The sequence below is a fragment of the Ailuropoda melanoleuca genome, chromosome 7 (genome assembly GCF_002007445.2).
Source record: "Ailuropoda melanoleuca isolate Jingjing chromosome 7, ASM200744v2, whole genome shotgun sequence".
Classification (NCBI taxonomy): Eukaryota; Metazoa; Chordata; class Mammalia; order Carnivora; family Ursidae; genus Ailuropoda; species Ailuropoda melanoleuca.
In genome coordinates, this window is record NC_048224.1 from 24808760 (window position 1) to 24829737 (window position 20978).

Consider the following 20978-nt stretch of genomic DNA (forward strand, 5'->3'; position numbering starts at 1 on the left):
CCCATTTTCTTCCCAAACCCAAGGATCCACCTAATCCCTCGCCTGGCTCCTTCAAAACGCTGGCTCCAGCCATCGCTATTCTGAACCCTTTGACTGGCACCCCAGCTCTTAATCCACTCCACCCTATTTTTGTGGCACCCTCTGGTAACCCTAATCCCATAGGCTTTCCAGTTCCTCAGGGCTTGGAGGTACATGCTTCCTCTTACCACTGGGTATTTATATTAATGGCTAGAGGAGGGAGGGCACTGGAGTCCAAAAAGGGATCTAAAGGCAACCACAGAACACAGGAGATTCAACAAAACCCAAAGCAGCAAGAAAATTGCATGCTGAGACTTGAAGTCCTTGGGCCCCAAATTCCAGCTAGCCCTGACTAAATTCAATAAGCAGCTCTGGTATCATGCTGATTAAATTAATTCACCCTTCACCCCCTATCCACACAGACATGGTTGACTGAGACAGTCAAATCCCAAATTTCTAGAATTTGGGATTGGGGTAAGGAGTCACAGAGACTCAGAGGTCTGCTTGTCCCTCCCCTTTAAGAATCAAATACCTGCCCTTGTCCTGAGAGGCCCGCCCAGACCACCTTCCAGACCCAGCCCCACTCATTCTGTGACCTTGCACAGGATCCTGGGCTTTGAGACTCTGGCTTTTAGGCAACAGAAAGAACCAAACCCACTGCAAGGATTCCTGTGGCCTTTTCTTCTACCCAGAACTCAATCTTATAAGGTAGATGATGTTGGGAGAGGGCATCTTAGATAACCAGCCCTCAAATGAGTCAGACAGCTGTGAGCCTTCCCACTCAAGTATATGTAGTAGGCAAACAAGAGATAAATATGAGATTTTACTCAACACGATTAAAGGGAAAACAGGAAGAAGGTGTCATAAGCAAAATTAATGCCTTTTTGGTGGCAACAGGGCTTCCTCTGGAACCAGAATGGCAGCAACTAGGCCAAATTTTGCAGGACTACTACCAACTTCTCCAATGCCAGTCTTATATAGGAACGATTAGTTTCACCCACATTCCACAAGAATGGTAAAGCAGAAAGCCCTCCCCACAGAGAAATGGGCCACTGAGCCCTAGCTCAGGCTCCTTAAAATGTGGCAGCTACAGATCACAAGGCTCCGGCAGAGATGTCTGAAACTCCTCAAGAAGGGTTTCACGGTCAGGGAAACAAATCCAGCCCAAATAGGTTTCTAGGTACAGGGGGAGAGACCTGGAGAGCAAAAAGAGTGACATCTGAGGGTGAAGGATAGGCAGAAGGTTGGGCAGCCATTCCCTCCCTTTCATTCACCACCATCCCCAACAAACTCAAGGACCCCAGGATGCCAACTGCCCTCAGCCCCAAGCCCACAGGCCTCAGCCTTACCATGCAGCATTCTCCTGTGGCAACTTAGTTTGGGCCTCTAGCCTCCACCAGAGAGCAGTGGCCTCATCCCTCCGATCCATCCTCCTCAGAGTCTGAAGCAGGTGAAAGGAAGCATCCTGATGACCTGCAGCCCCACCCCAGAATAGAAAGGCTTAGAACTTGACACAACCTTAAGCATCATTTTATAAAAGGAGAAACTGAGGCCTAGAGCAGGAAAGTATCTTTTCTACAGTCACACATGGAACCAGGAGGTAGATCATTCCCAACCATTCCTATCCCTGGGTACTGCCTGCCTAAGACAAAGGGCTCAGCTGACTCTGCTTCTCCCCAACATACTCCCAGCACAGTTATAGTCTTTGTGTCTGAGGACATTGGGAAGACTGAGGAACTCCGGAGAGCCTTCACACACACTTGCAAATGTCTTCAAACCTGGGTATATCCCTAGGTATATATGGTACCGCCCCATTCATCCCCTTCTATCTGGAACATCACTCTTCCACTGATCACCAAGTACCTCCCCCATGGGCCTCTCTGTCCTCGTGCATCTGGGCATAGCTGATATCATGCAAATATACAAACCTGGGCACATCTGCACACTGAGGAGGAAGTCCTGTAGGGCTTTGGTATCTTGGCCACTGGCCACCCACTGCAGTCCACGACTAATCAGGGCAGCTGCCCGAAGCTGTTGTAGTGCCACATCTGATACACATCCCTTCTCACCACTGGAAGCAGGCCCTGGGGACCACCCCAAAGTCAAAAAGTGTGTCCCTGCTACACACCGAAAACCCAAGTATTCCTCTTTCTCTTCTTATGTCTGAAGTCCCTTTTTTTTAAGTCTCCTGGTGGGCTAGGACACATGGAAAGGCAACACATTCACCATACCCACTTCCAGGAGGGAAGAGGAAAATTGAGAGTCTAGATCACCTTGTTCTTTGTCCTTAGGTGTGGCCCGGAACAGCAGCTCAAGGCACCTAAAGTGGGACACAGAATAGGGGTGAGGAGGAGTCAACCTCAGAAACTCTGGGGTGAGTCGGTAAGAATGGAGCTTACCAACTCAGGTCCCAATCAGCAAAGTACCCCTCCACACTTCCCCTAGGATCCTGGTTGGCTTCCTGGGCTCACCGGCTAAATTCACTAATTGCTTCTTTTTGGGCCCCCAGCTGTACCCAGGCTTGACCCTGAAGCAGGTAGGTGGCAGAGACCCAGGATGGGCAGTGTGGTGACTCCTTGATTCCTTTTCTGGCATCTTCCCACAGCTGGGGCATCTTGGGAAGCAGAGATGACGTGCGGCTGAGCAGCTCCTCACAAACAGTCAAGGCATCCTGGGCTCGGCCTGCCTGGATCAGCGCTGCTGCTGCCTCTAAGAACACCTCGGGTATACAAGGGCCTGGGGGGGGAGGGGGGGGGAAGAACTGGGGTGGGAGGAGGATGCAGTGTCTTAAAGAGACATTAACCACCATCCCCAAGCTCTTCACCAGGCTCTGGTACCACACAGAGACCACCCAATGCTTGCTACCCTGGACCCTTTGCTCTGGGAAACTTCCTGGTCTGGTCTTCCAGCTTGGACAGACAGAATAGCAGAATAAAAAAGAGAAAACAGCAGTCCTGCTCTACTCCAGAGGAAACTCCAACCCTCCCACCCCATTATAGAGAATCTTGAAGACATACCCACCTTTGGCTCTGAGCCATCCAGCATCAGAGCCAGCAGGTCCAAGTAATGCTCTGCAGCATCCTCTGCCCTGAGAAGTCATAGCCCATGAGCTTCACTTTAGGCCCTTAGCAGGGTTCTCCATCCCTAACAAAGGGATGCTCAAGGGCCCTGGGGAGTGGGGAGAGTGGAGTCTTGGGGCTCCAATCCTAGCTCAGTATGGATCTACCCTCCTTACAGAATGGATCTGGGAGGAGATTTCAGAGTTTTAAAGTACAAGAGCTTAGTGTCTGGGTGAAGAGTCTTAAGTTCGGGTCCAGCAAAAAGGCAGGAGGTCAAGGAGTGGAAACCAATGTCCTACCACTGATTCGTCCATACAGCTGACTTGCAAGAACAGAAGCAGAGTCACAGCCCAGGGAAGGCATCAGAAATGGGAAGAGGAGCTTAGATAAGCAAGGCAGTAGAACCTCACCTTCCCACCTCTAAGCATCGGCTTGCTAACAAGTACTTGGCCTGGCTCTGTGTGCCACAGTGAAGGGGTGAGGCCGGGTGAGGTCTGGGGAGTAGTAACTCTACTTCAATGAGAAGCTGGGGGGCTTCAGAACTGTGAGTGACATTCAAGGCCTAAAAGGGACAAAAAGAAAAAACTACATCTATAATCTTTGGGAGCCCTATTTCCTTCTATTTACAATTTGATTAGTCTCCCTAACACAAGCACTTCAGCAATCTCTGTATCTTCAGTTCCTTACCTCAACCAACAGCTCCAGACTCTCCAGCTCTGCTGCTGTGTTCCCAAGTTGCCGATACAGCCTGGAGGCCTCCAGAAGCGGGGGACCCCAGGTTGATCCCCCTTTCAGGGCTGCCACCAAGTACAGCAGAGCTCTTTGTGGATTGCCCTAGACGGTTGAGAGGACACAAGCCTCAGCTACCCTCACAAAGCAGAAAGCTGTCTATAACATCCATGGTTTCCCCAACCCACCCCAGGACTATCTTTACCATTTTACGGAGACAGGTCCCCAGAGCCGTGTACACCTGGACCAACACAGGCCGCGGGCACAGACCTGAGGCTGCTTCTTGCAGGCTGCTCAGTGCCGTGGGCAGGCTTCCTGTGATCAGCTCCTGGAGGCCTGAGGTCAATCAGGATTTAAACTTAAAGAAGCCCATAGGGCAGGGGGATGATAGGGAACAAGAATACAGAGAAGCTCTACTGAGCTGAATGGGACATGATAGGGAAGGTATGAGCCAAAAGAGCCACTAAGAAAGGGAGTGGGGAGGAGGGGAAAAGATTGTTAGCTGACCTTGGCGATAGGCAGAAGCTGTAAGAAGGACATCCCTTAAGCCCCTGGCATTCTGCAGGGTCAATGGCGCATCTGACTCCTCAGCTGGGGGGCTCCAAGTTTTCAGAAGCAGTAGCAGATTCTCGGAGGCCTCACTCTGAGAAAAGAAGGGTGATCAGAGGCTCTAAGCCAATAACCATCTCTTCTTCTCCTATCTCAGTCTCTCCTGGCTGGACCTTGAAATCAAGGGTCCTCCTGATTCCTGTTCCCTCAATTCTAAGATATAGATAGCTATGGGGAGAGGATAAAGGGAGGAAGAAAAACTTGGGGGCACTGATGACCTATTCTAGTGCGCCTCCTCATTCAGTATAATCCCAGAGGACACAGGGCAAGGACCATGTGTGGGTTACTGATGAGAAGACTGAAGCTGGAAGATGACTTCAGCAAGGTCAATAACAGCCCTAACCCTATCCAAGATCATTAAGCTATTTTAAAAAACACTCAAGGGGTGCTAGGGTGGCTGCGTTGGTTAAGTGTCAGATTCTTGATTTTGGCTCAGGTTATGATCTCAGGGTCGTGAGGTCGAGCCCCACATCCAGCTCTGTGCGTGAGACTGCTTGAGATTCTCTCCCTCTCCCTATGCCCCTCCCCACCATGCACGCATTCCCTCTCTCTTTCTCACAAATAAATAAATAAATCTTAAAAGAACAAAAACAACCCCCCCCCCAATGAGGGACCAACCAGAGCAAGGTCACCAAGAGTCCTGGAGAGAACCCAGGTCTTCTGACCACCAACCCATCAGCCTTTTTAGCACAAAATGATGCTACTGCAGCTGAGACGGATGAGAGATAGGAAGAGACCCTTAGGTCCAGGTTACTTCCCGCATTACCTGGTTGCCATTCAAGGTCTGCAGCAGGAAGGTCAAGTCCCCAAGACTGTCAGTGCTGAGCCAGAGGGCAGCCTGCAGGCCAGCCAGGAGGTGAAGGGCAGGGAGTAGCTCCAGCAGAAGGGAGGAATAACCGAAAATGGAGTCCCACAGACCCCTGAGCCCACATTCCAGTCTGGGCCCCAGCTGCTCCTGGGTCTCCAGCACTGTAGAGAACACACACAGAGCAGAGGTTGGGACCTCATCTCTGGTTTTCTCTTTCTGCAGGAGCCCAAAGGTCACAAAAGTGCCCCTGGTCTGAGAAGCACCTGGAGGATAAGAGAATGGTAACTCTCTCCACAGAGGTGACAAATTTTATTGCTCCCCTTATCCCCTTTGCAAGGACTTAAACCCAGACAGTCTGGCAGGGAAATGGAAAGCAATCTCTGGCCCTCACCTCTCTCCAGGCCCTGTTGGATATCCTGTGCCTGGTCCTCAGTGAAACCCTGTGCCAGGCTTGCCCTCAAGGTAATGAAATTGCAGGTAACAGTCAATTCCAATGGGAGAACAGGAACAGCGGCAGGGAGTCCTGGAGCAGCACAAGCAGATCTCACAGACCACTCCCCCCAGAAAGATTCCCCAAATAAGATCCAAACTCAAAGATCCCTCACCCCCACCAAAATGGCCTCAATAAAGAATCACCATCTGCACACAGTTTGGAAAGGGCAGAAAGTTCTCCAGACTGGACCATCTCCGAAACCACTCTTCAAAATGGGGGGGGGGGGGCACGGCTGCGCGTGGCAGCGGGAGGGCGTGGCGTGGCGTGGCGTGGCGTAGCGTAAAGATTCACCCGCACCAAAGAGAATTCCACTCCAGTCCTGTCCGTGACTTAAATAGGATCCCCTGCCCCGGAGTAATTTTCTCAGCCGCAGAAATGCAGAAGAGGAACTGGTCTCTGGCTGTGGAGGAAGGTAACTGACCATCCTGAGAAGGACCTGCTTACCCCGCAGACTATGGAGGAGTCCCCTGAACCCTTCCAGTGCATCTTGAGCCAACTGCTGTCGCCTTAGAGACAGACGCGAGTCCTGAGCCACCTAACAAACGTGGGATAAGGTATCACTGAGGATCAATCCTTATTTCTCCACTTGCAACAGTGGCAAGGGATGTCATTCTCCAGTCATTTCTGGCTCCTGATGGGGGAAGTCAAACTCAATCCCTCCCCATCAGCTGCGGTAAATCCACCGGAAACCCTCTTTCCGATATTTTGGGCCTGCAAAGCGAGGGTCCCAGCAACCGTGTTACCTTGACCTGTCGAACTAGCTGATCATTCTTTTCCCTCCACAGGTCTAGGCAGCTGGCGTGTGGCACTGAGGAGCCCAGAGGAGTCTGGTGAGACGCGGTGGCCGAGGCTGGGCCCGGACACCTAGAGGGGGCTGTTGCAGGGTAAGCCCGGCCCCGCCGCGGTCCCCATCCAAGCGGGGAGGGGTCCCTGCGCTTCCGCACCCCCCCGCAGCTCCTTTGCTCCCCTCGGGGCCCCAGTAGGGGCGACTCGCCCTTTACAGGAGAAATGGACTCTCTCCTGGACCCTGTGGCGGCTCCCACCCCCGCCTCTTCCATCTCGCCTCTGGTTGGCCCGGCGGGCAAAACTCTCGGCTGCGGTTGGTCGTCTTCAAGGTTTAGTCTCCGCGGGAAACTCGAGGAAGAAACGAGTCCGGTCCAGATCTGAGAGGGAGGCTACGGCGGACCGGCGGACGGGGCTGTGTCTGAGTGGGGAGGTGGTACTTCTCACGGTTCGGCTTGCTAGTCCCTCGCTCAGGCCAAAACCTTGAGAAATCGATCTCGGTACCAGAAACCGTGTCCCAGCCCTTCCCGCGCAGCCACACTTCGAGGCCCGCGCAGTGCATGCTGGGAATCGTAGTACCGCCCGGAGTCACCAGAAAACCCAGCCCTGGCACAAAGTATCTCCAAAAGGATGTGAGACCAGACCAAGGCCCTTGGTAATCCGCCCATCCTTTCTTTGCTCACCATGAAGCACCAGCACGCTACCACATTCTGCTCAACCCCATGCAGTCTGACTGCTGGCAGAACGGCCGGGGGTTTGTGCAGCCTGCGCTGCTTAAAGGTACCTGGCCCTTTGAACAAACGGACCCAGGAGAATTGGGATAGTCAAATGCAAAAACAAAACAAAAGTGACCCTTACCATAGATAAAATAAACTCAATATGGATAAGTTGAACTTCATTAACATTAAAAACTCTTTTGCTACAAAGGCAAGATCAAGGAAATTTAAAGTAAAAAATGGAGAAATTTTCAGATTATGATATACCTCACAACAGACCAGTATCCACAATATGTAACTCTCAAAGCTCAATAATGAAAAGAATTTAAGCCACTTAAAGACTAACAGGAAAATATGAATAGGCATTTTACAGAAAAAAGATACATGAATGGCTAAGCAACACATAAAAAAATGATCGTTAGCAATCAGGGAAATGCAAATTAAAGCCACAAGATAACCTCGCTGGCTCAGTTGGTAGAGTGTGCGACTCTTGATCTTGGGGTTATAAGTTCAAGCCCCATGTTGGGTGCAGAGATTACTTAAAAAAAAAAAATTTTTTTTAAAAAATCTTTAAAAAAATAATAAAACCATGAGATATCATTACACATGTACACACACAGAATGGCTACAACTTAAAAAATGCAGATAATGCCAGGGATGCCTGGCTGGCTCAGTCCATAGGGTGCGCGACTCTTGATCTCAGGTTTGTGAGCTCTAGCTCCACATTAGGTGGAGCCTACTTAAAAAAAATAAACAAAAACATAGATGATACCAAATGTTGGTGAGGATGTGAAAAAACTAGAATGCTCATACATAGTGGGAAAGTAAAATGTTATAGTTACCTTGGAAAATAGTTTGGCAATTTCTTAAAAAGTAAGTCATAAGCTTACCATATGACCCAGCAATTCCATGTAGGGAATCCTCTCAAGAAAAACAAGAACATATGTCTACACCAAGATTGGTATGCAAATGCTCATAGCAGCTCCAAAAATATTCATAATAGCTAAAAATAACCAAAAACAATCCAAATGTCCATTAGCCGATCATAGTCATACAATGGACTACGACTCAGCAATAAAAAGAGGCAAAAACTGATACATGCTTCCACATGAATGAACCTCAAAAAATTCTAAGTCAAAGAAGCCAGACCAAAAGACCACATATTCGATGATCCCATTTGTATGAAATGTCCAGAAAAGACAAATTCAGAAAAACAGAAAACAGATCAGTGGCCTATGGTGAAATCGGGGATCAATTGTAAACAAAATATAGGGACTTTGCGGGAGTGATGAAAATTTTCTAAAACGAAATTGTGGCATTAGACAAGGTTTCTTACATATGAACACCAAAAGCGCAAGCAACAAGAGAAAAATAGGATGAATTGGACTTCATCAAAATTTTAAAATTTTGTACTACAAAGAACACTATCAAGAAAATGAAAAGACTAGGGCAGCTGGCTGAGTCAGTAGAGCATGTGTCCCTTGACCTCAGCATCAAGAGTTCAAGCCCCACCTTGGGTACGGAGCCTACTTTAAAAAAAAGGGGGCGGGGGTGTGGGTGGCTTCGTCAGTTAAGCATCCAACTCTTTTTTTTTTTTTTTAAAGATTTTATTTATTTATTTGACAGAGATAGAGACAGCCAGCGAGAGAGTGAACACAAGTAGGGGGAGTGGGAGAGGAAGAAGCAGGCTCATATCAGAGGAGCCTGATGTGGGGCTCGATCCCATAACGCCGGGATCACGCCCTGAGCCGAAGGCAGACGCTTAACCGCTGTGCCACCCAGGCGCCCCAAGCATCCAACTCTTGGTTTCAGCTCAGGTCATGATCTCAGGGTCCTGGGATTGAGTCCTGCTTTGGGTTCCACGCTCAGTGTGTCTGATGGAGATGATGTCTCTCCCTCTACCCCTCCCCCCACTTGCATACACGCTCTCTCAAATAAATAAATCTTAAAAAAAGAAAATAAAAGACAACCCGCAGAATGAATAAAATATTTGCAAATCATATACCTGACAAGGTACTTATATCTAGAATGTATAAATAATGCCTGTAACTAAAAAATTAGAAGAAAACCCCAGTAGTAAACAGAGAAAGGCTCTGAATGGACAGTTCTCCAAAACGCACAAGAAAAATGCTCGTTATCTTTAGTCATCAAGGACATGCAAACCAAAACCATGAGATACCACTTCACACCCACTAGGATGGTTAGAATCAAAAACAAGTAATTTTAAGTAAAGGCATGGATGTGCAGAAATTTGTACCTGACACTAATTGAGAATATTAAGTGGTGCAGCAGCCTTGGAAAACTGGCAGTTCCTCAAAAAGTTAAACATAGATGTACCATATGACCTAGCAATTACACAATATATCACTAGGTATAAACCAAAAAGAAACGAAAACATATGTCCAAACAAAACTTGTACATGGACGTTCATAGCAGCATTACTTGTAAAAACCAAAAGGTGTAAAAAATCCAAATGGCCATCAATGGATGAATGGATAAACAAAATGTGATATAACCATGCAATGGAACATTATTTGGCCATAAAAAATAAATGAAATACTGATATGTGAGACAACATGGATGAACCTTGAAAACACTAGGCTGAGTAAAAGAAGCCAGACAGAAAAGGACACATATTGTAGGATTCCATTTATATAAAATGTCCAGAATAGAAAATACAGTCAGAAAGCAGATTAGTGGTTGCCTAAGGTTAGGGATGGAGGTGGGGAGGTTTGGAGGGTGATAGGAAAATGTACTTTTTTGGGGGGGGTGATGAAAATGTTTCTGAAATTGTGGCACAGTCGTACAACTCTGTGAATTTTACCAAAAATTATTGAATTGTGAACTTTAAATGGCTGAATTTTATGTGAATTGTACCTCAATAAAGCTCTTTAAAAAAAAAAACAATGAGTTAATGTGGAATGGGTGCTTTGATGTCAATTAAGAGGCAGGGACAGAATTTTTAATAATACATCTTTCTCCAAAAGGTTCCTGTAATTAGATCAGAAGAAAGGAAATAGCCAATGGTTGGCAGATCAGCATATTTCCCTTAGGCTTCAGGAAAGGAGGCTCCCTACCAAAAAAAAAAAAAAAAAGAGGGGGTCGTACTTGACTAGGACAGGGTGAGGGAATAGAGTCTTGAAATCCTTCCCATGGGTGCTAGGGATGGAATAGGGTCTTTTCTTCTAACAGATACTGTGTGCTTATTAAAAGATGCTTGGGAATGGTGTCTGCCAGACTGAGAGGCAAAATGATTTTTTTCTAATTCATCTTTTAGTCTTAGCTGGCGCCTAACTTCTCTCGAATTATTAGCCTATTCCTGCCAGGGTTACCAATGTCCTATCCTCTAATTGCCTGAACAGTATACACTTCTTATCATCTTTCTGTTTCACCTATGTAGCACTAGAGACTATTAGCCATTAATAATTCCAACTCATCCTTTAGCTACAGCAGTGAACGCCTTTTCTTCACAATCACTGCTATGCAGCTTGTCTTCTTTCTGCCAAGTGCTCTTCCACAATTTTACATTTGTTCTTTCAGTTTTTTCATCTCCTCCTGTCCTGGGCATTCTCAAACATCAAATCCCAGGCCTGACCCTTCTCCTCAGAGCCTCTCCCAATCCTCCTTTGATGGACGTTTCCATGAGAATTTCATGCCAGCACTTCAACAGGACACAGTAGTTGAGTTGGATGGACAGCACAAGAGACATGCGTTAAATTTATAATTTTGGCTTCAAGTCGGGAATAATCAATGGGACAAGATGGACTGCTATGTAAGATGGGCAATTAGGTCTGATAAATAACAGGAAAGGTTGGAAAACTAGGATGGCCTCCACAGAAGAGAAGGGCAAAGGGTGTTCTGGAGTGAAAGAACCCAACAGAGGAGAGAATACAGCACTGTTTGGGGTTTTAGACAATGAGTCTGTGTACTCCACAATGCCTGGGCTTGTCTTTCCAGCCATCTCTGCTATCAGCCAAAGCATAAGAATTTAATAAAATACGTTACATGACAAAGAAAAATGGCACGTGGAATAACAGGAGTGATTTGGGAAGACGTAGGGGAAGTGAATTCAGACAACTTCAACCACTTCCCAAAGGTTTTCAGGTGTAGCCAAGTCTGCATAAGATGGCCGATGTTATCTGTGCCTCATGGGAGGTGAGAGTGACCCTCCCCCTAGTCCCTGTAGGTCAGTGGGGACTCCCCCACCTCTCAGACACACATATTCACATTATTATTTTATTCTTCTTTGGAGGCTACACTCCAAAGCAGGAGTGAGAGAGCAGGCCCCACTATGATTTTGAATTATAGAATAATGAAGTCCCAGATGTCTAGCTCCTGGCTGCATGGTGTTAAGAAGTGTAGAAAAGCGTCTCTTGCAGATGATCCAGTACCTATACAGGCCAGGCTAGATTGTTCTCCAGCTCTCCCTGTGGCCACAAGCCAGCATTAGCAGCCTAGGCTACCTCTGCTGGGCCAGAACTAGCTGCCTGAACCAGGAGCTCACAGCACCATCCACTCGCATCACCAAAGCTATGCCCAAGAAAAGTCCCACGCTGCTCACAATAAAGCCCAGGGCTTCAAAAATGAACCTGTAAATAAAGATGAAGAATTCTCAGGGGACACTGAGAGTAGGTCTAGAGCCTTTTCCCTGATGAAACAAAACCTGTTCACCCTGATGTTCATTCTTTCCTCCAAGCTTCACCCTCCCCAACACCAATACTTCTCAACCAAATCCACTCACTTGGGGGCAAACACCTTCCAGACCATGAGATGCCTGCGGAGGATGGAGGCTGCCAAGGCACAGGCCAGAATCTAGGGAGGACAGGAAAGGCCAAGTTACTTGGGAAGGAGGAAACAGGTCAAAGGGAGAGTTGCCATAGGCCCCTATGAAGAATGGGAGGAATAGGAAAGTAGTGCATGTCAGTGGAAAAAAACCTGGGTGAGGCGTTAGGAGATCTAATTCTTTTCCTGGCCCCACCATGACTCACTGTGTGACCCTGGGCAAGCACTATCCATCTGTGCCGATTACACTCAGGCTCTGCCTCCCAGGTTGGGAGGCAGATGTCAGTCACACCTTCTGCCTCTGAAGGGAAGGAGGATCCGTGACCACAGCCTGGGAAAGAATCCTGGCCATCACCTCAGTTTTTCCAGTCTGTCCACTAATGGAGGAATCCCCAAATGCAACCAGCAGGGTCCAGATCTAGCTTATAGAAAGAAAACAATCCAAGACTAGGATTAAGGAGACCCAGGTTCAAGTCTCAATATAGCCACTGGAGGCCATGGCCTTGGGCAACCATTTTGCTTATCTGTACTTTGGTCAAGGCTCTCTCCCAGGGTTTTGGCCAAGTATGAAAGAAAGAACGTGATGTACACACATGAGAAAAGGTCACTAACTCCTGCACCCACCTGAATACCAAGGACAAAGAGGTACTTGAGGCCCAGCTGCAGCAGCGCTGCATTGAAGTGATGAGGTGCCTCCCGGAGCCGCATCTCCATCAGTGGCTCTTCCTCCACCTCAGGCCTGACTCTGGCTTCAGCTTCATTCCCTAGGGGCTGCCACCTCTTCCGGGGCCCTTGACTCTCACAGAGGAAGGGCCAGAGCAGAAGCAATGGGCAACCTACTGCCTCAGAGGAAGGCAGGGCTAGAATCAGTGGAGGACCTAGGGACCAGGCCACCCTGGCCCCCAACCACCCTAGTTGACTGAGGCTCCACTTAGTATTGACCAAAGGGTGCCAAAAAGCCAGCAAAACCACACCTCCCCACTCAAACCCAGGAGCTCCCTTTCCTTCCAGAAAGTCAGAGTAAACAATGGAAGCAAGGGAGGAATGAGGTACCTGCAAAGAGGAGATGGGAGGCAAAGGTGTTGGCTCCCACCAGCAGAGCAGGCAGCCAGGTGGAGGAGCCATGACCCTCTGGGAATCCCACGAAGGCTGCATGCCAATGAATGGCTGGAAAGACAGGCTGGTGGCCCATGGAGTAGAAGGTCTGCGTGGCCATGAGGGCCCAAGCAGAGACTGCCTGCCATGGCACAGTAAAAGGACCTGAGGAAAGACAGATACCTCTTCACAGTCACATCCATTCCGTAAATCATAGCCTACTGCCTCAGGGTCATACACTCCTACTACTTCAGTGCTACATACACACACGTGCCCCTCACCCCAACCTCCTTACATTCAACACTCTGCTAGTCTATTTCCTCTTTGGCTCTAAGCCTCCATTTTTCTAATCTGAACTGCGGTCCATCTCTTTCTCTCACATACACACAGCTCACTGTGACATTACATACTCATAGTTCACCACTCCCATTACTGGAAAATCAGGAAATGCACTCCATGAAGATGCAGCATTGCCATTAAGAAATGAGTCTTGGAGTACTCCTGTCTCCCTCCTTCATGAACCTTGCTGGCCTTGAGAGCCAGTGGCAGGGATCAATTAGCTTGGCTACATCAGGAAGACCCTCCCAACTGTGTGAAGGATCTGAGGAGCAACACCTCCCTAAAAACAAGAGGGGCCGAAGTCACATCACTACCGTCCTTGGATGAATCAAGGCTGAGAAATGTATTTACCAGGGGTGGTGATGGGTATCCCAGCAGCAAGCAGATGCAGGAGAAGGAAGCTCTGCAGAAACAGAAGCAGGAACACAAGGCTAATGCGCTCTGCATGCAATAGCAGAAGTGGGAAGGCCAAGAGGGTGAGAGCCGTGACCATAGCAGCTGAGTAGACACTCCCCAACTGGTAGGCCGCCACCGTCAGGGGGCCTTGGGATTTGGTCCTCTCTAGACGGCCCCGGAACTCCTCCTGCATATGTCGGTAGATTTGAGGTACCACATAATCCAGGTCAGCCTGAGAAGTGGGGGGGCCTGAGAAGGGAGTGAGGACAGTCCTGGGCCTTGGGGCACCCGTCGTAGCCTTTACTATCACTGTCACAGGCCTCCAGAGCAGCAGCACGAGCCCTGAAGCAGCCAACCCTGCCACGGCCCTAGGCAGCACAACTGACGCCCCAGCTACCAAGGCCCGGAGACGTGGGGGTGCTTCATCTGCCCCTGACGCCAGTGCCCAGTAGGCAGCAGTGCCCAGTACCATCAGGGGCAGCCCCCAGCGCACAAAGAGCACAGAGGGCTCAGGGCTCTTGAGATTGCTATAGCGGCGAAGCCACAGGCGCACGGCAGCTAATAGGACTACCAAAGCCCCCACACAAGCTCCATACCACAAATTCTTGGCTCGACCACCCACCATGGATGCCAAGGGACTCAGCCAGGGAGAGGAATGGCAAGCAGGTGTCTCTTCAGGGCAGCGATGAAAAAGCCCAGCTAGCCTTATACATAAAAGCAACCCAACTCCAAGTCCCAGGGCATGGGTGCCATTGCGCTGTGGTGGGCCTGTCGAAGCCGAAAAGCAAAGGCGGGGTATTGTGAGCAGCTTAGATGGCAGCAGCTTACCCTCCCAGTGAAGCTGGGCAACCAGGAGCAAGATGAGTGAGCCCAAAAGGAAGGGGGTGGCCCTGGCCTCAGCTACAACAAAGCTATCAGAGAAGAAAGCAGCAAAGCGAATGAGCAGGAATAACAGGACAGGCCCAGGGATAGGAAGCAGGGTTACCAGGGGCCTCTTGGACCCCCAGCCAGCCCAGGCTTTCCACAGAAAAGGCAGGAGTGAGCCCACTGCAGCCATGGCCCCTAGAACCACTGGATCCAGCTTCAGCCCAGTAGTTGTCAAGAGTCCAGCACACACTATGGTACCAGCCAGACCACAGGCCATGGGTGTTAGGAGGAGGGGGCGGAAGCAGAAGCCTGGGGATATTAACCACTGGGATACCAGCAGGCAAAGAAAGCAGGCAGCAGCCATGAGAGCAGCACCCCCTGCCATGCGACCCAGAGAGAAACGAGCCCAAGACTGAATGCACATGGCCCGAACTCCCCGCAGGAACTGCTGCAGCTCAGTAATCACAGTCTGTAGTGCTGCCTCAGCCCCCTGGGGGCTCTGCAGAAGCCGCTGGTAGTCAGCAGAGGCCTTGGAGAAAAGGTTCTGCAGCCGATGAAGCTCCTTAACTTGAAGGTCCTGAGCAGCAGCTGAGTAGGTGTGAAGAAATCGGGATACCTGGCAAAAGTGGTCGGAGACCAAGGCAAGACATCAGAGATATAAACCAGGACAGAGGCAAGGATAGGTGTTACCAAAAGGGGTTCCTGGAAATCAGGGACCCCTTGTCCAGGACAGGGGGGAAAGGAGGGATAATGGAAGGAGGACATGGCTATGGAAAGTGGGATTAAGACTGAACAAATGACAATGGAGTGATCATTATGCTTCTCTTATGCCCACCCTAGCTCTGTCACCTGGAAGCCCAGCCCATCACCTACCTGCTGGGCATTGAGATGGAGAGCTGAGGCTTGGGCCAGAGCAGAGGAGTGAGGCTGGGAATCTTCAACCTCTGAGAACAGCTCAGCCATCACCTCCCCGATGTTCCCAAAAGGAATGGGCAGGCCCAGCAACAGGGCCAGCGTAGGCACAAGGCTGATTTGAGGAACTACCTCCGGCTCCTAGAGGAAAAGGAGAGGGGCCAATGGGTTCACCACAGAGCTGAGGTCAGGATTTGGGACGGAAGACATACGGACCTAGGTAGGAAATGAGTGGGGGATGCCCAGAGTCATGAATTTCGGGGCCTAAAATCACAAGAATGCTGTGATCACGATTCGGTTGAATACCAAGAGATGAGACAAAGCACACCCCAGGACTCACCTCTGGTGGGGCACCAGGAAAGAGGGCTTTAGGACTGTACAGAAAAAGTGCAGCCGAAATCTCCAGCTCACTGTCTCCTCCATGATCCCCAGTCACGGTCATTCCATGGTCCCCAATCACGACCAGCAGTGTGTCATTCTCCAGGCGCTCCACAAGTCCCCTGAGGGCCAAGAAATATGTCAGGAGGTAGGAATGGATAAAGATTTTCCTGGGAGACCCATTCACCCCCAGCCATAACTTCCATTAGGAGGCTCTAGACATTTGGCAAAGAGATACCTCTTCAGTCATGACCCTACTGCCCAAAGCCACATGCTGAGTTACTCAAGATGGATGGGGCCCCTAGCTTCAGAAAAATGCCTAGAAAAGACAGAATTCAGCAAGGAAAGAGGCTCCAAGATAAACACTTTTTCTCTTGGGCCAGTATATCCTAAGATTCTCAGACACAAACCCACTCCCCCAGCCAATATCCCACACTCACTGGATCACCTGGTCCATTTGGCTAAGTTTCTTGGCCATTTCAGGGTGGTGAGGGCCATACTTGTGGCCACAGTGATCCACACCCAGGAAGTGAGCAATCAGCATATCCCATTCACCACTGTCCACTGTGAAAGGAAGAACATGGAGCACAGGGGACTAAGGCCCACTCCTCAACTCCAGCCAGGCTCTGACACTATCTGAAGGGACACAATCTGAGGCCACTGCACCCGTGGGAGGTTCAGCATTTGTGACCTGAAGCAGCCCTCCCCAGCTCCCAATCTTAGTCAGGCCTGCCTCTGGTCCCATGCTCACTGGTTGGATAGAGATGTTCCAGGATGCCATTGTCCACTGTGTGCAGGTCTCTGACATTGAAGGATGGGAAGAAGAAAGCTTGGGAAAAAGCTCCAGGAAAAAGATCTTTCCAGGTATCATCTCCCATGAAGACCACACGCCTTCCTGCAGGGACATGAGAGTGGGTCACAGCCTGAGAAGGAGTCAAGGCAGAGGGATAGAGAAGAGGAGGCCCTTTAAAAACTTATCAGAAACCTCAACCGTGCACTCAAAGGCACAGCAATTCCATCCAGCAACTCTTTATCCTTCAAAGCCTAAAATTTTCAGCCAGGAAGCTTTCCCTGATAATCACACGTTCCCTAATAACCAGATTTCTCACTCCTTGTTTCTACAAAAGGCTCTGCTAGCTTTCAGTCCCTGGCTATCTCTGCAACTCTGTTTTTCCTGGGTATATGCTGCTTTTTTCAAGTCAGTGAGTGGACAGGGCATGGACCCTCTACACTCTCCTCCACACCTGTGAGGATACCACACTCACACCTTCTCTTCTTCATTGCTCTACTGCCCCTTGCTGAGAGCTCCCCAAAAGTAAAACCAACACTCCATGCAGATTAGAAACTCCAGAAGGACAAGGCCCACACCTGCACTTATTACATGCAGGGCCCTGGTCTCTTTCTCTTCCTCTGTCCTCCCACAGCATAGTCTAGCATGCAGCTGAACACCCAAAGTTCTGGCTCTCTAGCATCTAAAGAGAAAATATGCTCAAGTATTCCTGGCTTCCAAAGGGGCCCAAACTAACCTGCGCTGGTGAGCTGTTTAATGAGATTGTCTTCCACTATGGCATGGCTGGCAAAGTTACTACCAGCATCGATAAAGGTAGGCAGTGAGCCTGTGGTGAGGGCCTTGAGGCGCTGCATGGTGGTGGTGGGGGGATCAGCCTTAGATTGGTAGAGCTTGGCATGGTGGGGCTGAATCTCCAGGATCCTTTGCAAGGAGTTCAGTTTGCCCAGGAAGGGCAGAGAGACAGGAGGCTCTCCAGGACCGTGTGAGGGCTGAGGCTGGGCAAAGTCAAATCGCAGAGCATCTATCAGCACCAACACAACCCGAGAAAATCGAGAAGCCATCCAGCAGGCCCCAGGCTTCCCTTGGCTCCCCCACGGCTGGGACTCAGGGCCTGGGAGCTCTTGGCAGCTGCTATGGTTGGTGAGTTCCAAACGGGTGAGCAGGAAGCCACTGGTGAAGAGGGCAATGCCGGCGTAGAAGAGGAAGCCGACCCAGGCCAGGAAGAGCAGCACTGAGATCTTCTGCATCCTGCTGGTAGCGGGGAGGGAATTCATCACTGTGGGGTAAAAAACCAATGGATATTCTGGTCCCTCAATACAAAGCCCAGCTAGAATCACTTCCTCTTGGAAGCCTTCCGGAAGATGAACGCCCCATAGCCAACCCAAAGCAATGTTCCTCTCCACCAGTTATACCAGTGTTTCTGAAGATGAGGTCCGCAGACTATGGGCATCAACCTGGAGCAGCTGTTTAAAATGCTGATTTCCAGGCCCCACCCCAGATCTACTCAATTAGGATCTTTGGGGGTGGAGCATAGGGATTTGCACATGTATTCCGGGAGATTCTAATGATGAAAAGCACAGTCCACGAGGGAAGCTTATTCCTAGTGGTAGAATGCTCTCTGACGTTCATTTCTCCACCTCTTTCCTTGCCAATCTCAACATCCCTGGGGTGGCCAGGGCTCGCAGCCGCAGGAGAACCCGGGCCGGAATGACGGCGCCGCCTGGTGGGGACCAAGAGGACCAAAGGGAGGAGTCACGCTCCGCTTCCGGATGGCCAGGATCGCCAGGAGACCGGAGTCGCGACCTACCCCACTCAGCAAAGCAGAGTCGCAGGGTCTTGAGCCTGTTGGGCCTCGCCGGGACCCACAAGTCCGGACGGCTCTGCTTCCTCTGGTGGGTACCCGGCCTTCTCCTGGGCACCCTGGCTTCGGTACTTGGCACGCTAGGCTGCGAGCTGAGGGGGATGGGTCTCTTCGGGAAAGGGAAATGAAGAGTAGGGAGTACGAGTAGATTCTCGGAGACCCCCGCTCACCTTGAACGGCGCCCGGAAGCGCAGCGCCGACGCCTGCATACTGACACCACAGACAAGTATATGCCGGACAGAGCGGCCCGCGGGGGCCTCAGCGCCATCTGCCGGCGCCTCCGAAGAAGTTCGGCAAGGAGCGCAGGGCTGGCCACAGACGGAGAGTTTGACGAGAGGTCATATAGTTCAGCCGAATTAGGGGCAAGGAACTAAGAAGAGCTCGGGGAAGCAGTGGTCATTCTTGGTTAAGACTAAGAGCTGGACTTTTGGAATCAAACTTAGCTTGAATCCTAGCTCTGCCCCTTACTGGCATTATTGGGCATTACCTCATCTGTAAAGTAGGGATAAATAATACTTATTTTCTCCTTTTTGCTTAGCTGACACCAACTGATAGATTTTATAATTCCCTCTTCATGCCTTTCACTGTATCTTCCAATTTAGTAATTTAAAAAATAATCCAATTTAAAAACGGGCAAATGTCCAGCAGCAGGAGTTGCTAGAGCATGCAACTCTTGATCTTGAGATCATGAGTTCAAGCCCCACATCAGGCATAGAGCCTACTTAAAAATAAATAAATAAAATAAAATTTTTAAATGGGCAAAGGAGGGGCGCCTGGTTGGCTCAGAAGAGCAGGCGACTTTTGATCTTGGGGTTGTGAGTTTGAGCCACCTTGGGGTAGAGATTACTTAAATAAAACTTGAAAACACAAACATGTCTTTTTTTTTTTTTTTTAAAGATTGTATTTATTTATTTGACAGAAAGAGAGCACAAGCAGGAGCGGCAGGCAGAGGGAGAGGGAGAAGCAGGCTCCCTGCTGAGCAAGGAGCCGGAAGTGAGGCTTGGTCCCAGGATCCTGGGATCATGACCCCAATGGAAGGCAGCCGCTTAACCCACTGAGCCACCCAGGCACCCCTCACAAATGTGTTTTAAAAAAATGAAAATGGGCAAAGGATCCGAATAGACCTTTCTCCAAAGAAAATATACACATGACCGATTAAGACAGGAAAAGATGCTCAACATCATTAGCCATCAGGGGAATACTAGAAATACCACTTCATACTTACTAGGATGGCTATAATAGAAAAAACAAATAACAAGTATTGGCATGGATGCAGAGAAATTTGAACCCTCATACACTGCTTTTGGGATTGTAAAATGGTGCTTTGGAAAACAGTCTAGCAGTTCTTTAAAAGGTTAAATATAGAGGTACCATATGCCCCAGCAATTTCATTCCTAGACATATATCCAAGAGAAATGAAAAGCATATGTCCACACAGAAACTTGCACATAACAGTTCATAGAAGCAAAACAACCCAAATTGCCTTCACTGATAGATAAACAAAATATGGTATATCATACAATAGAATATTGTTCAGCCATAAAAAGGAATAAAGTACTGCTACATTCTGTTACATGGATGAAACTTATTGAGTGAAAGAAGCCAATCACAAAATAGTATTTTATATTATTCCATTTACATGAGTACATAAAGCTACAGAGACAGTTAAGTTAGTGATTTCCTAGGACTGGAGAAAGAGAAGAGTGACTGCTAATGGGTACAGGGTTTTAGTGGTGGGGTGGGGATGGAGGTGAGATGATGAAAATGTTCTAAAATTGTGATGATTGCACAACTCTGAATATAAGTTACTGAATTTACACTTTATAATGGGTGAATTGTATGTGAATTACATCTCAGGAAAGCTACTATGTTTTTTAAAGTATTTTATTTATTTATTTGAGAGACAGAGATAGAGAGAGCACGAGAAGGGAGGAGAGGGAGAAGCAGGCTCCCCACAGGGCTCAATGCAGGGCTTGATGTAGGGCTCTATGCAGGCCTCAATCCCAGGACCCTAGGATCATGACCTGAGCCAAAGGCAACGTGTGACTGAGACGCCCAGGTGCCTCTCAGTAAAGTTACTATTAAAAAACAACAACAACAAAAAAACCCTCTCCACTGGTTCACATTTCACAGTAAAGCCCAAGTTCTTGTAGTGATCCTACATGGCCCTACAAGTCTATACACCAGCTCTGGCTTCTGTCTCTGACTTATCTAGCTGCCACTTCTTTGCTTCCTTAACTGTTCCAGCTATTGTATAGTTTCTTCGCTCTTCCAGTTACACTGGCCTCAAGGCCATAGCATTTAGAATCTCCCGTCAGCTTTACTCCCAAAGTACCCAAACGG

The 20978-nt window shown here is 49.1% G+C and overlaps 2 protein-coding genes across 11 annotated transcripts; both read right to left on the bottom strand.

Annotated features, from left to right (window-relative positions):
* Positions 1-828: 828 nt before the first annotated feature.
* On the bottom strand, positions 829-7423 carry FANCG (FA complementation group G). Of its 6 annotated transcripts, none has more exons than XM_034664062.1 (14): positions 6460-7412; positions 6161-6251; positions 5615-5746; positions 5182-5486; positions 4314-4449; positions 4012-4142; positions 3765-3911; positions 3488-3639; positions 3036-3106; positions 2490-2754; positions 2292-2338; positions 1947-2102; positions 1368-1491; positions 829-1214 (listed from the first exon to the last, which is right to left on the bottom strand). In XM_034664062.1, exons 1-14 carry the CDS (start codon positions 6772-6774, stop codon positions 1106-1108), a joined length of 2181 nt encoding a protein of 726 aa, XP_034519953.1. In that variant the 5' UTR covers positions 6775-7412; the 3' UTR covers positions 829-1105. The 6 variants fall into 6 exon arrangements, with proteins under 6 accessions (XP_034519953.1, XP_034519952.1, XP_034519955.1 ...); XM_034664061.1 differs by having other exon boundaries at positions 2490-2779; positions 3040-3106; positions 6460-7410; XM_034664064.1 differs by having other exon boundaries at positions 5182-5384; positions 6460-7330.
* A 4014-nt stretch (positions 7424-11437) lies between these two features.
* On the bottom strand, positions 11438-18869 carry PIGO (phosphatidylinositol glycan anchor biosynthesis class O). Of its 5 annotated transcripts, XM_019809875.2 has the most exons (11): positions 18806-18866; positions 17511-18022; positions 16736-16879; positions 16425-16548; positions 15947-16106; positions 15568-15747; positions 13783-15310; positions 13051-13257; positions 12622-12836; positions 11957-12027; positions 11438-11804 (listed from the first exon to the last, which is right to left on the bottom strand). In XM_019809875.2, exons 2-11 carry the CDS (start codon positions 18019-18021, stop codon positions 11675-11677), a joined length of 3270 nt encoding a protein of 1089 aa, XP_019665434.1. In that variant the 5' UTR covers position 18022; positions 18806-18866; the 3' UTR covers positions 11438-11674. The 5 variants fall into 5 exon arrangements, with proteins under 5 accessions (XP_019665434.1, XP_034519958.1, XP_019665433.1 ...); XM_034664067.1 differs by lacking the exon at positions 15568-15747 and having other exon boundaries at positions 18806-18869; XM_019809874.2 differs by having other exon boundaries at positions 17511-18858.
* Between the last annotated feature and the right edge of the window lie 2109 nt (positions 18870-20978).